The sequence below is a fragment of the Saccopteryx leptura genome, chromosome 3, assembly GCF_036850995.1.
Source record: "Saccopteryx leptura isolate mSacLep1 chromosome 3, mSacLep1_pri_phased_curated, whole genome shotgun sequence".
NCBI lineage: Eukaryota > Metazoa > Chordata > Mammalia > Chiroptera > Emballonuridae > Saccopteryx > Saccopteryx leptura.
The window spans coordinates 102,586,224-102,600,373 of NC_089505.1; the positions used below are offsets into that span (position 1 = coordinate 102,586,224).

Genomic DNA, 14,150 nt, shown 5'->3' on the forward strand with positions numbered 1-14,150 from the left:
GGCTGCCAGGGCTGTGAGAGCTGGACAGAGGGGCAGAGCTCCAGGAAGGCCCTTCAGCCTTTCACTCGCCCCTCCCATCTACACACGAGCAAAGTGAGACCAGAAGGGACACTGACATGAGTAACGGTGCATGCAAGGGCCCAGCTCTCAGGCCAACTGCTGCTTCCCCAGGGACCCACGGGCTCCTGGCCATTTGGAGTCAGTTGCCCTGGGAATTGGGGGCTTTGTGTGCATGCTTGCCACAACCGCCCGTGGCCTCTGCCCACTCCAGGCCTCCAGAGAGCCTGCAGCCACCTCCCCAGTACCCTCCCACCTGAGATTCCCAGGCACACCTGGGCATCGAGATGTACCTGGGACAGGAAGGAGTCAGGGACGAGGGTTTCCATGGGAATGGAACAATCCTGACCTGTGTCTGCTGTCTTCCCCTGTGGCTAAGTCTGGTTGTGGTGATGAGGGGAAAGGGCGAAGGTCTCAGACTCATATGGACACTACCCACCCCCCTGCAAGCCACTGGTTGCAAGGATAGGTTTATGTTCTTGGCAACAGAGGAGCCAAGTCTGGGGTCAAAACTCCTTCTAGCAGGGACTCTTGATCTCAAATTCCTCAATGTACTTACTCACCTATGAAATAGATGCAGCCTCTCATTCACCAGGGCCTGAACACCTCAGACAGAAGGGGAGAGTGATGTGTGTGGGAGCCTGGAGCAAGGTAACCCCGGCTTGAATCCCAGCTCTGCCACTTCCTAGCTACACTGCCTGCTGCATCTTAGTTTCCCCACATGTAAAATTGGCATGATAATAACAGTGCCTGCTTTCTGGAAGTGCTGTGAAGATTTCATGAGATAATCCACACAGAGCACCAGCACATTAGGAGCACTCAATTAAGGGCTAGTGATTATTAATGGTATCCAGGACGATAGAGAAATACGTAGCTACTTGAGCCAACTCCTATGGGAGGCCACCCAGTACTGCCTAATCCATGGCTCAGATGAAAAACTGTGGCCAGAAAGTTAAGCCACTGGCCAAGTGTCATTTCTGGGAGTACATGCCAGGAAGTGGGAAAAGGGGACCAAAGATAAGAGGTCAAGCTAAAGCAGGAAGTGTGGGAACAGGGGTCCCAGGAACAGACACAGACCCTACATGCCTCCCTGGAGGCCTGGCATTAGGAAGCTCATGTTTTCTGAGCATCTAGGCCCCATGCCGGGTGTTCTACATCCATTACCTCATTTCTCACAGCGGTCCTGAGAGGTATTATTGTCCCTATTTTGCAGATGGAGAAACTGAGATTTTGAGGTGAGGCGTGATCTTCCCAGGGTCACCCAGTGAATCAGTGGCAGAGGGAGGACTAGAGAAATCCAGTTGCCTGACTTGTGAGTCAGGGTTCTCAGGACCTGCCCCTCCCAGACTTCTGCCCTGTCCCTGCCTCTGCTTTGCATTCTCTCCTACCTTGAGGCTGACATTGTCGATGCTGCCCTGGCCTTGAGCAAGGTCGGGGCAGCTCTGGCCACCCCAGGGCCTGGAAAAGAAGCACAGGGGGAAGGGAGTGAGGTAGCCTCTTCCTCTCCCAACCCAAGACTGGACTGGGCGGCCCTCCCCCCACTTCTCACAGAGCCCACAGGCTGGATCAGCCCCTGAAACCTGGGGGAGGGGGCGCTGGGCAACAGCTTGCTCTCTGCTCCCCCCTCCAACTGTCTGCAGCACCCCAAGAAATAGAGAAAGAGACAGGGATGGGCTTGGAAGAAAAGTGGGGGCTGGGCCTGTATCAGGGCCAGAATACACAGAAAGGATAGTGCCCCAATAATTCAAAAGCTCACCATTTGCTGAAGCCCTTCCTGTGCCAGGCTTAGCACTAGGTGCCTATGTGATCTCCTTTAAGCCTCACAAAAATCCTAAAAGGCAGATATTAGGGCTCCATTTTTCAGATGAGGAAACTGAGGCTCAGAGAGGTGAAGTAACTTGCCTAGAGTCACACAGCTAGTGAGTCTCAGAATTAAGATGCTAGGGCCATCCTACTTCAAAGGCTGGTTGGACATCACACTAATGGGGGGCAAGATGAGAATGCGTCTTGGCTGCCTCCTCCGTGCACTCTGCCCCCCCCTCCAGGAAATTAACAGGAGTCAGAGGCCTGTGCCTCAGTGCCGGAGTTCGGTTCTCACAGCTGGTGAGAATGGAATCCAAGTGCCTACATGGTATGTGACGTCATGCCCCTGCAGGAGCCTACGCAGTCCCTCCCCTGTCCTCCACATCCCTGAATCACTTGCAGTCCAACCCCACCTTCTCTCAGGTGGTGAAAGGGAGGGGCAGCGCCACCTGGGCCTAGAGGGCAGGTTCCTGCCAGACAGGGTAAAGGGAGAGGGAGTGTCTTCCAGCAGGGGATGGCAAGGCACTGGCTGGGTGTGGGCACACCCCTACCCCAGGCTTCCTGGCAGAGTAGCTAGGCCCCTTCCCTCCCCTCTCTCTATGGGGTGAGAGAGCAGTACAAACCCTTCCCCTCACTCTGCCTCCACCACGCCTCCACCCTTCCGAGGGCGAGTTGAAGACAGTTGTGTCATGATAAGATCAGAACAAATTGCTGGGTACCTGCACAGACACACACACACACCACCTTCTTTTCAGATATAGGGCCCAAGAGCTCCTGGGGCTCAATGCACTACTCCCCCCTCCCAGCTGGCCACAGAGCCTTTTTCCTCCCAGACATCAGCTACCAGTGAATGGGTTTGGAGAGATGAAGTAATTTGTTCAAGGTCACATGGCCAGTGGCACCTACAGTTAGTACAGAGCTCTGGACCCCTGGCTTGCAGTCCAGGCAACACAGCAGCCCTGGGCTGTGAGCTCTGGAGCCAAACTGCTTCAACTTGTATTCCAGCTCCACCACTTACTTCCCTGTGGTGATGTTGGACAGGCAATTTTGCTCTTCCATGTCTGAATCACACAGAATACCTGTCTCATAGAGCTGCTGTAAGGATTAAATGAAAATTCAAGTAAGGCACGAAGCAAGTGGCATATAAAGGTTGATTGTTGTCACAATCTGGGACAACGGGAAACCTCTTCGTGGCATCTAAGGGCAACTGCAGTGCAGCCTAAGACAACTCAGGAACCTGTCACACTCTTGACAAAGGGACATGAAGACCAGAGGGAAACTGGTCTGTGATGTGAGAATCAAAGTCCACAGAGGCGGAAGGAGCTACCGCATTTGCTTTTAACCTGCCTCCTCCAGAGAAGAAATCATTGTCTGCAGGCTGCTAACCTGGCTTAGGAAATCACAAAAGTTGCTTTAAAGTTCTAAAAGAGAACAGGGACTTTATAAAGACCGGTTTTCATATTTGCATATCCAAAATCGACACATTTTTATGCTCTGAGACACTAATGCTTATTTGAATATCCACTCCACTCTGAGACACACACACACACACACACACACACACACACACACACACACCCCTTAGGGCCCAAGGACACCCACGCGCCCCTCTCCCATCCCCTCACCTATCCCGAGCTCTGGCCTCCTCCGGGGTCCACTTTTCCCTGCGTTCCCTGCGGACCCCTAACCCAGCCAGGCGGCGGGCCAGGCGGACCACCAGGCCCTCGCGCCGCTCAGCCATGGCGAGGACAAGGTCCTGGGCTCGGCACCTCGGGGTACCCGACCGCTCCGGGTCTCCAGACCCACCCGGATCCGCTCATTTGAGGAGAACCGCCTACTCTGGCCCGTCTCCCTGAGCAAACAGCGGCTCCGCCCGCGTGCGGGCGGGGAACTAACCCAGATGCTGCCCATACCAGGGGGCAGCGGGTGCGCTCTGCAGGGGCCGCCCCCACTGCGGGCGGCAGCCCTTGGTCGCTGCGTCCCTTCTCCCCAAGGCCCTGCCTGCGCTACTTTGGGTCTCCTAGAGGCGGCAGTGCCCACGGATCCAGGCATCCCCCAACCTGTGTCTAAACGAAGTAACGGGGCAAAGGGGACCCGGGAAAGCTAGGGCCAAGAGGCGGGGCTGAGCGAAGCGTCTTCCCAGCTAAGAACTACCGGGATCGGGGTGGGAGGAGAACACAAGGGGAAGGCCAGGTGCGGGAATGGGCGTGGTCTCGTCGACCTGGCAGAGCCTAACCCAGCGGTGAGCTAATGGCGTGGAGCCAAAGGGGTGACTTGGGTGGGCATGGAACCCGGACCTTGATTACCTGTGGGGACCGAAGCAGACCCTGCCATTGCCCTGCCATGGTGGGCTTCCTGTGAGAGTTCTCTCTTTCTGTCCGGGAGTCCTCAGGCACAACCATAATCTCACTCAGTACCGGGGTGGGGAAACCGCTTTAAAACCCACAGGGGTGCGAACAGCGTCCTCTACTGAAAGTTGTCCGGCTATTGTTATTTAATAATAGCTACGGTTTAAATGTGATACAACCTGGGCTTTCTGTCTCCCTGGCAGTGCCCTTTCCCACCTGATGCTGCTTCTGTAACTCTGGTGTGAGGGTAGGAAACACCTTGGACATTTGAGGGCATCCTCTGGGATTGCAGGAGGGTCCCAGTTCCCCAGGCTCTCTTTGCCAGTTCTTCCCCTGCATGTAGTCCTTGCAGGGCGTCTACCCCTTCCCTGAGCCCAGCAACTCCTTGGCCCTTTGCCTTCCGCGGTGACAGGGCTTGGCACACTGGGTCATGATGGACACTGACATCCTGTGTTCCTGCTCCTCTAACCCCACAGGGGGCCCCATCCTGGCATGAACAGGCCATCCATGGCAGGGAGTAACCAGATGAGGGGGTACCATGGCCTCCTAAGAACTAAGACAAGAAAGTGGTGGGAAGTAGAAGACAGACATCTGGACAGATAGATGAGAGGGCAATGTGCCTCCTGCTTGACAGCACAGTCTGCACCTTGCAGAGTCCCAGAAGGCTGGACTGTCCATCGGTGAGCTGAGATGAGGGCCTGGTCCCAAGAGGGAGCAGAACCCAAAGCCAAGTCAGAGGTAGATGGCTGCAGGCACTCATCCCATGTGCGGGCAGCACAGGCTCTTTCTGCCTGTCTCGTGACCTGCTCCAAGGTAAGGTGTGAAGTCTGCCAAGTATACAGTAGCTTACCCCTCCACTGTGGAAGCTCAGGAGGGTTCAACTGATTGGAGAGAAAATCCTTTAATTGCTGTGCCCCTGCCCCCTCCCAGGGCAGTCCTGACACCACCTCTCAGGCTGGTTGCTCTGGCTTTTCCTGAGATGCTGAGGACACCTTGATCTTGTCCCTCTGCCTTTCTGATGGCACTGTCACAAGGTCTAGTGCCCCCTGCTGCCACTGGGCAAGGTAGGAGAGAGAGGCCAGAGGCAGGTGGGTATGAGCTAGGCTACAGGGCTGTGGAGCGTGCAGCCGATGGTGCAGCTTCAGGTGACCTTGCTGGGTGAAGCGACTTGGGCAGATACTGCGCTGGAAGGGCCGGGCCCCTGAGTGCAGGCGCAGGTGGGTCTTGAGGTTGCTGGAGCTGCTGAAGCGCTTGTGGCACATCTGATGGGAATGGGCACTGGTGTCAGTTCTGCCCACCTGGCTGGCTCAGGTTCTCTGCTCCCCTCTCCACACCCTTTCCCCTCCTCTCTGTAACCTAGGCTCAAAAGCTCTCAACCCCTTAACCCCCTCCCCCCAAGATTCTGCCCTGGAACCCACAGTATCTAGTACACTGGAGCCAGGCAGCCCTGGGTTAGTATCCTGGTTCTTTTACTCCCTGCATGACCTTCTATAGGTGACTTCCCCCTCTGAGCCTTGCTCTCTTTGTTAGTAGTGTGTAACTATTAATACTCAACCTCATTGGTATGGTTGACCAAATGAGGTAATCACATAGAACCTTTACGAGTGGGGCTGCAGTGTCAGTGGGCATAAGGAACATTTACTGGGAGCAGCCACATGCCAGCAATTGGTCTCAGGTAGTCTTCCCCAGGACCCTGGAGAAGCATGACTAAGTGCTAGTACAACTCCTATATGACAGTGAGAAAGCAGAGGCTCAGAGAAGTGAAGCCAGCAGCCAAAGGTCACACAGCAAGTTGGAAGCAGAGCAAGTATTGAACCCACGTAGCCCAGACTCATAACCACTGTGCTGCTTTCATTTCTGCTTCTGTAAAACATGGAAAGAGTCCCTGTTCTGATCTCACAAGGAATGTGGTGAGGCTCAAAGAGGGAGGGAGCTAACCCGGAGCTGATGGTATATGCAGTGTTTGTATCCTTTGCATATACTATTGCATTAACTCCTCTAGTAACACTGGGAAGAAGGTAATGGGTATCCACTCCCCAGGACCCCCTAACTTTATTATCCCCCCGACAAACTATTCCCCTCTCCATACCCTAGGAGTCACCTGCAATATCACATCCTGGTCCTTCCAGGCTAAGAGAGGTCGTTCTCACCTTCCTCCACCTCCCTTCTCACCCCCACACTTGCCTCCTGTCCTGTCTCTACTTGCTCCGGAGGATTGGGAGTGGAAGCCACAGGTGCCATCCCAGGGACCTGGAACTCCTTCCCCACCTGCCTGCAGGAGTCCAGGGAAGGGGGAGCAGGGTCTCACCAGGCACTGGTGGGGCCGCTCCCCAGTATGCACCAGGTGGTGCTTCTGCAGGTGGGCAAGCTGGGTGAAGCTCTTCTGGCACAGGACACACCGAAACGGGCGCTCCCCACTGTGCACACACAGATGGACCTGAGCCAGGGGTGGGAGAAATGCTGTCAACTGCCCAGAGCCCCCAGCAGGGCCTGGGGTCCTCTCTGAAGGCATAGAGACCGCAATTCCACAGGACCTCATTTTGGCATCGAGGTCTTTCAGTCCCCTTGCCTCTCTGTCACCTCCTCCTTAGGGCCTCTCTTTCATTTTTCAGGATACCTCCTCTCTCTGCTGCCCTCAGGGAGGGGGAGGGCAGTGGTCAGGAGGCCGGGTAAGGGGTACCATAATATATGTCCTGAGCAACTCTTCTCAAAGTGCGGTCCACAGAGCACCAGGAAGTGTGTTAAAACTGCAGATTCCCAGGCCTCGCCCTTACCAGCTGAATTAGAATCTCTGGGCCGGGGCCTAGGAATCTGTGTGTTTACTACCTCTCTTGTAGTTTTAGTCTCATTAGAGTTTATCACCCCCCAATAATCATAATCATAATGTGTCCTCAACTTAAGTAGTGCCAACTTGTATATAGCTGCCCATCTTTGAAGACACAGAGATGTACTCACGGTCACCCCCTGATGGACGCTAACAGCACCAGCACTGACTTACGGAATCCTAGTTGGAAAAGGCTGGTCATCAGGTCTGTGGTCTAGAACAGTGGTCCCCAACCTTTTCTGGGCCACAGACCAGTTTAATGTCAGAAAATATTTTCACGGACCGGCCTTTAGGGTGGAACGGATAAATGTATCACATGACCGAGACAAGCATCAAGAGTGAGTCTTTTTTTTTTTTTTTTTTTAAGAGTGAGTCTTAGACAGATGTCACAGAGGGAATCTGGTAATTTTTTAAAAATAAAACATTGTTCAGGCCCTGGCCGGTTGGCTCAGCGGTAGAGCGTCGGCCTGGCGTGTGGGGGACCCGGGTTCGATTCCCGGCCAGGGCACATAGGAGAAGCGCCCATTTGCTTCTCCACCCCCCCCCCCTTCCTCTCTGTCTCTCTCTTCCCCTCCCGCAGCCAAGGCTCCATTGGAGCAAAGATGGCTCGGGCACTGGGGATGGCTCTGTGGCCTCTGCCCCAGGCGCTAGAGTGGCTCTGGTGGCGGCAGAGCGACGCCCCGTAGGGGCAGAGCATCGCCCCCTGGTGGGCAGAGCGTCGCCCCTGGTGGGCAGAGCATCGCCCCTGGTGGGCGTGCCGGGTGGATCCCGGTCGGGCGCATGCGGGAGTCTGTCTGACTGTCTCTCTCCGTTTCCAGCTTCAGGGAAAAAACAAACAAACAAACAAACAAAAAACAAAAAACATTGTTCAGACTTAAATATAAATAAAATGGAAATAATGTAAGTTATTTATTCTTTCTCTGTGGACCGGTACCAAATGGCCCACGGACCGCTACCGGTCCGTGGCCCGGGGGTTGGGGACCACTGGTCTAGAAGACTCACTAAAATCATCTCTCTCTCTCTCTCTCTCTCTCTCTCTCTCACTCTCTCTTCTCCTCCTCCTCCTCCTCCTCCTCCTCTCCTGTCTTGCTAAAATCAATAAACAAAATTTAAGAATATTAAATTAGACTCACTAAAATCTACCCATTCCCCCACCTGAACTTCAAATAACACAAAGAAGCTTAACTGGGAATCCAGAAGGGAAGGTTGCTCAGGAATGGGCTTTGCTGAGAGGCTGAGAGCAAAGCCTAATTCTACTATTAATTCAAAGTGACCTTGGGCAAACCCTTCCTATTAAGAGCCTCAGTTTGCCCATTTTTAACTTAAAAGAGATGATCTCATTGATGGTCTTTTAGGGTGGAGAAGACTTCGGCAGCCATTTTATATCTTCTCTCTAAAATGTGAAGCTGAGGGGCCAAATGAAGCATTCAAGGTCACAGCTTCGATGCTGCCCAGGAGTTCCTTCTGGCTTTAAGGTCCTGGATACTAGAAGCAGGACGGGAGGCGTCATTGAAGGATGCGGGGAGGGCAGGCAGCAGAGCCCAGAAGGCGAATACCTTGAGGTTGGAGAGCTGCCCGAAGCTCTTGCTGCACACGTTGCATTCGTACAGGATTTTGCCATTCTCTTTCTTCAACGGGTAAGGCAGGGCTTCCCGGGAGCCCACCGAGGCCCGCTTTGCTGGAGCTGCCCTGCCAGTGCGCTCCGGCCCTGGGGAGTAGGTCCTGGCAGCTCCAGAGTCTGGAATCCGGGCCTGTGAGTGTTGGATTTGGCCAGAGGTTTGGGAGGCCCCTGGGTAGGGACACGGGGTCTCCTCCCGTGAGCTGTGGGGCCCAGGCTCACTGACACTCATCAGCATGCTGGGCACAGCCCTGATGGGGTAGGAGGGATCTTGGGGCAGCATGAAGAGGGGATATTGGACAGAAGGTGGGGCCCCATAGGAGAATAGGTAAGGTGGAGGCAGGAGAAATGGATACGTAGGACAGAGTGGGTGAAGGCGGAATGGGAATTCTTTGGAGATGGGAGTGGGCAGGGGGCAGGAGCAGAAAGCCGAGGGGCTGGTGCTCTTTCTATTCTGCCAGGCGGTTGGAGAAGAGCTGTCATGAGGAGAAAAGGATGGGCAGGGGGTCTTCTCTCCAGCTCTTTCCTGCTGGCTCCCCGTCTTGTCCCTGCTCGGAGAGTACTTGGGTGTGACTTTCTCGTCATCCGCGGAGACGACCTGTGGCCCTGGTGGCTGGTGCTCTGAGAAGGAATGGGAAGCCAGTCAGGACCCCACAGGCTGGGGTAAAGGTCTGCTCCCCATCTAACCTGACCTGCTTGGGGCTGGGAGAGAGCTCTAGCCTGCAAGCCTGTTGGTTGAGTGGGGCGAGGCGTTTCCCCTCTCCAGGCTTTCCTGGACAATAATTGCACTTGCCAAGAAAACTGCTAGTATCTGCGCTGTGCCCAGCACTTTTAGGGAGGGGAAATGACTCAGGAGGCCTGCAAGACATCCACGTGGTGCAGTCAAGTGGACAGTTGGATGAACTGGCTTGGAGTTTCAAGAAGAGGTCCAAGCTAGAGATATAAATTTGGGTGCCAGGAGCCCAGATGGTATCACATGAAGATGACACAAGGTCTGCGTGTCCAAAATGGTCACACCTGACACATGTGTCTACACTGAAATTAATTAGAATAAATGCAATAAAAAATTCTTGTGCCTGACCTGTGGTGGCACAGTGGATAAAGCATCAACCTGGAAACGCTGAGGTTGCCAGTTCAAAACCCTGGACTTGCCTGGTCAAGGCACATATGGGAGTTGATGCTTCTTGCTCCTCCCCCTTCTCTCTCTCTCCTTCTCTCTCTCTCTCTCTCTCTCTCTCTCTCTCTCCCCCCTCTCTATAATGAATAAATAAAATCTTAAAAAAATAAAAAAAAATTCAGCTCCTTGGTGGCACTAACCACTTTAAAGAAGCTCAGTCGGTATGGTATTAGACAGCACAGGTATAGGACATTTCCAGCATCACAGGAGTCTATCATACAGGGCTATTCTAAAGACAACAGGAGAGTAGAGGAGGGGAGGGGAAGGGAAAGAGTGGAAGGGAAGAGGCTGTGGACTGAGTTCCGGAACAGGTGAATATTTAAGAGGTAGGGAGAGAAGAGCTTATCAAGAGAAGCTCAGATGCAACAGCTGGTGAGGAAGAAACTAAGCCAGGAGTGCAGATTCTCACTTATCCACTCAACCGACTTTGCTGAGCTGTTTTCCGCTCTGTGTCCTTGCAAGGGGTGGGGAGGGGGTGATAAAGGACACAGCACCTGCCCTGCAGGTGGTCACAGCGGCACGAGGAAATGGTGTATTATGATGCAACAAGCCTAGAATATAAGGATAGTGAATGCCGACTTTTATGGAAAAAGAAACTGGCCTTGGTGATGTGCCCAAGGTCTTTGAGCTAAAAGGGCAGTACCAGGACTCCACCCTAACTCTTGAGTCTCATTAATGCTCCTTACTCATAATAAAGAATCCTCTAGCTCAAGCAGGTAGACAGGTGTCATCTTCAACCCACCTATACCATACACATTATGCACACTATACACACCCATGCCCACCTCCACTGGCACAGGTGTCACCACCTTGAAAGCTCCCTGCACCCTTATGACAGAACTCCAGGCCAAAATGTACTAATAAAGTGTGTCTGAGTCTGTCTTTACCAGTGACCCTGGGTCCCCTTCCCCTCCGGTCCCAAAACCTAATAGTGCCCCCCACCTCCAGCCTCCACCAAGATGCAGCCCCGTGGCCTGGGCTTACTCGTGCTCAAGGAGTCTTCTTTGAGACCCTGTGGGGCTGTGCCTGGGGGTGCTGGCTGCAGGGTACATAGGTAGAGGTCCAGGCCCTGGGGACAGGCCAGCAGGGAAGACCTAGCCGGTGCCAGTGACAAAGGGCATAGACAACTGGAACAGGATGGGCCATGAACATCCACTGTGTCTGTGTCTGGAACTGGCCTGTAGTCTGAGAAGACCTGGAGGACAGGGGACAAGGGGCTGGGGGTTGTGATTCCTGGGTCCCTAGGATAATCCCACCCCTAATCTGGTTTCCAAAAGGGGAGGAGAAGCTAAGAACCACTCATCCCCACTATATCTGTCACTCAAATGGCTTCCCTTTCCCTCATCTAAAGATTTGTGCTCAGTGGATAGAGTGTCGGCCCAGCATATGGACATCCCAAGTTTGATTCCTGGTCAGGGCACACAGGAGAAGCTACCATCTGCTTCTCTCCCTCTCCTCTTCCTCTTCCCTTCCCTCGGGCAAAGGTTCAAGTGGTTTGAATGTGGCCCCAGGCGCTGAGGATAGCTTGGCTGGTCCAAGTGCATCAGCCTCGGGTGTTAAAAATAGCTCAGTACTTGAGCATTGGCCTCAGATGAGGTTGCCAGGTGGATCCCTGTTGGGGTGCATGCAGGATATGCTTCACTATCTCCCGTTCTCTCACCTAAAAAAAAAAAAGTTTTTGCCCAGGGACTTTCATGCCCACTCCAGAATTACCTCTCTCTGCCCCTAGACTCCCTTACCTACCATTCTCCCTCCCATCTTCCTTCTTTTTTCATTTTTTTTTTTTTTCATTTTTCTGAAGCTGGAAACAGGGAGAGACAGTCAGACAGACTCCCGCATGCGCCCGGCCAGGATCCACCCGGCACGCCCACCATGGGGCGGCGCTCTGCCCACCAGGGGGCGATGCTCTGCCCATCCTGGGCGTCGCCATATTGCGACCAGAGCCACTCTAGCGCCTGGGGCAGAGGCCGAGGAGCCATCCCCAGCGCCCGGGCCATCTTTGCTCCAATGGAGCCTTGGCTGCGGGAGGGGAAGAGAGAGACAGAGAGGAAAGCGCGGCGGAGGGGTGGAGAAGCAAATGGGCGCTTCTCCTGTGTGCCCTGGCCGGGAATCGAACCATCTTCCTTCTTAACCATCCTGGTCCCACTGAGTCTCAGACTATCCACTATGTTTTGAATGGAGCCAAGGTGAACTTGGAGAAAATCCTCATCAAGACAGTAAACCCCACAAGATGGGCCTTAAGGTCAAGGCTATGATCATACAATCAAGCCTTCTGCATGGCCTCGTACCCTTCTCATGGCCCACAGGGCACAGGAGAGGGTCTTTGGCACCTCAAGGGCCCATCTCCATGATGTGCTGGGTAGGGATGCTCCAGATGAGGGGATGATGGGAATCCAGATCCTTTCAAATTTTCCCTCACTTCCTAATGTCTCCTCCCTCCAATAGCAGGCTGGCCTCAAAGATAGGGCTGGGATTCTACCTTACCTGGTTATCTTGGCAGGGTTGGAAGTCCAGACTGGGGGACAGGGAGCTCCCTGTGCTCCTCAGGGGCTTGGTCTTGTGGCAACCCAATTCTGGAGCAGATTCCCCCTTCATGCCCCCACTACCTGCTGGGAAGACAAGTCAGTCACAGGTGAGCAGTAGAGGTGCTCCAAATAGCACGGCTTCAAGGGTTGGCTCTTCCATTAAACCACCGTGTGACCTCAAGCCAATGCACTGCCCTCCTGGCCTCAGTTTCTCTGTCTGTGAAATAGGAGGGTTAGACTGGCTGATGTATGAGGACTCTCTTTGTGTTGACATTTAAAAACCAATGAGGTAGGTACAGGAAGAGGATCGAATAGAGACTAGCCAATCAGAGGTGAGGAGCAGAGCCGGCCTGATTCCCCTCCCTGGGGAAGAGAGGAGAGAGGAAGGTCTTCATAAAACTCATTCTCCCCTGACCAGGCGGTGGCGCAGTGGATAGAGCGTCAGACTGGGATGCGGAAGGACCCAGGTTCGAAACCCTGAGGTCGCCAGCTTGAGTGTGGGCTCATCTGACCTTGAGCAAAAAAAAGCTCACCAGCTTGGACCCAAGGTCACCAGCTCAAGCAAGGGGTTAACTCAGTCTGCTGAAGGCCTGCAATCAAGGCACATATGAGAAAACAATCAATGAACAACTAAGGTCTTGCTACAGAAAACTGATGATTGATGCTTCTCATCTCTCTCCATTCCTGTCTGTCTGTCCCTATCTGACTCTCTCTCTGTTCCTGTAAAAACAACAACAACAACAAAAAACCCATTCCTGAGTGAGCTCAGAGATCTGAGGAGATATTCCAGACTCCTTGGGGCCACAGGGAATTGAGAAGTCCCTCTTCTCCATGCTGGGAGACTCATAACTCCATGACCCTACCCACCACCAGCTCCCACCAAGGGGAACTCACTGATCAGAGGCCCTGCATCCCGGCTCATCCACACAGCTTTCTGGGAGGCTAAGGAAGCCCCGGCATCTGTCACCCAGACTGCCCTGGCTCAGCTCTCTCACCAGGGTCAGCCTAAGAGAGTGGGCCAAGAGCCCTTCAGATCCCCTGACTGGCCCACCAGGAAGATGCCCTGAGCACTCAGCTGTCTGCTCAGTTAGCGCCTCGCTTCTCTGCCATCTTTCATCGAAGGCCACAAAGCACGGGAGTCACCTCAACTCAGCAAATGCCCCAAGGCCTTTCTCCTTCCTCTCAGCAGCTACCCTTCCCTCTTTACCCCAAGTGCCCCTGGAGACCCTGACAGCCTCCAAAACTCAGACTCCTTTCCCTTTTCCCAATTCTCCCAACCTTGCCCAGGCCTCAAAACAAATACCCCCAAAGGAGGGCCTCCTGCATGAGACCCCCTCACCTGGCTCTGCAGAAGCCCCCTCTGGCTGGGGAAGGAAGGAGATGGGCAGGCGCACAGCTGCTGCCGGTGTCTGAGGCCCCAGTGGGTGCAAGGGATGACAGGAAGGTGCTGCATTTGAAGTTGCCACAAATAGGAAGGAAGGGGCAGACAGGCAGGCTGAGGGCCCTGCGAGAACTGACAAGGGGAAGCCGCTTGCCAGCTTTTACCTACCCGTGGCAACCCTACAGGACAAGTGCTAGTTTTTGGACCCCCATGAACTGGGCCACTGGACTTTCAGTATGGGAGGGTGCGGAGGAGGGGGTTTCTATTTCTGGTTCTCAGAGAACCTGAGCAGGGGAGGGTCAAAGAGGGATCAAGGGCTGGAGCTGGGGTCTTTCTGGAGATGAGGCCCAACAGAAACAGAAGTGGGCAGTGATGATGACAGGGAGGAGAGATGACAGCAAGGACAAGAACCAGCAG

General features: G+C 54.0%; 2 protein-coding genes across 2 annotated transcripts in view; both read right to left on the reverse strand.

Moving 5' to 3' along the window:
* CRYBG2 (crystallin beta-gamma domain containing 2) overlaps positions 1–3,673 on the reverse strand; it is a 32,687-nt gene extending 29,014 nt beyond the window's left edge. Inside the window, exons 1-2 of the mRNA XM_066375549.1 lie at positions 3,486–3,673; positions 1,446–1,515 (exon numbers count right to left, since the gene is read on the reverse strand). Coding sequence (XP_066231646.1) covers positions 1,446–1,515; positions 3,486–3,601 — 186 coding nt within the window. The 5' untranslated portion in view covers positions 3,602–3,673. The remainder of the gene's footprint in view (positions 1–1,445; positions 1,516–3,485) is intronic.
* A 1,485-nt stretch (positions 3,674–5,158) lies between these two features.
* Positions 5,159–13,777, reverse strand: ZNF683 (zinc finger protein 683). Its single transcript, XM_066372637.1, has 6 exons — positions 13,692–13,777; positions 12,312–12,433; positions 10,812–11,022; positions 8,589–9,271; positions 6,517–6,645; positions 5,159–5,470 (listed from the first exon to the last, which is right to left on the reverse strand). The coding sequence occupies exons 2-6, from the start codon at positions 12,420–12,422 to the stop codon at positions 5,159–5,161; spliced, it is 1,446 nt and encodes a 481-aa protein (XP_066228734.1). The 5' UTR covers positions 12,423–12,433; positions 13,692–13,777.
* Between the last annotated feature and the right edge of the window lie 373 nt (positions 13,778–14,150).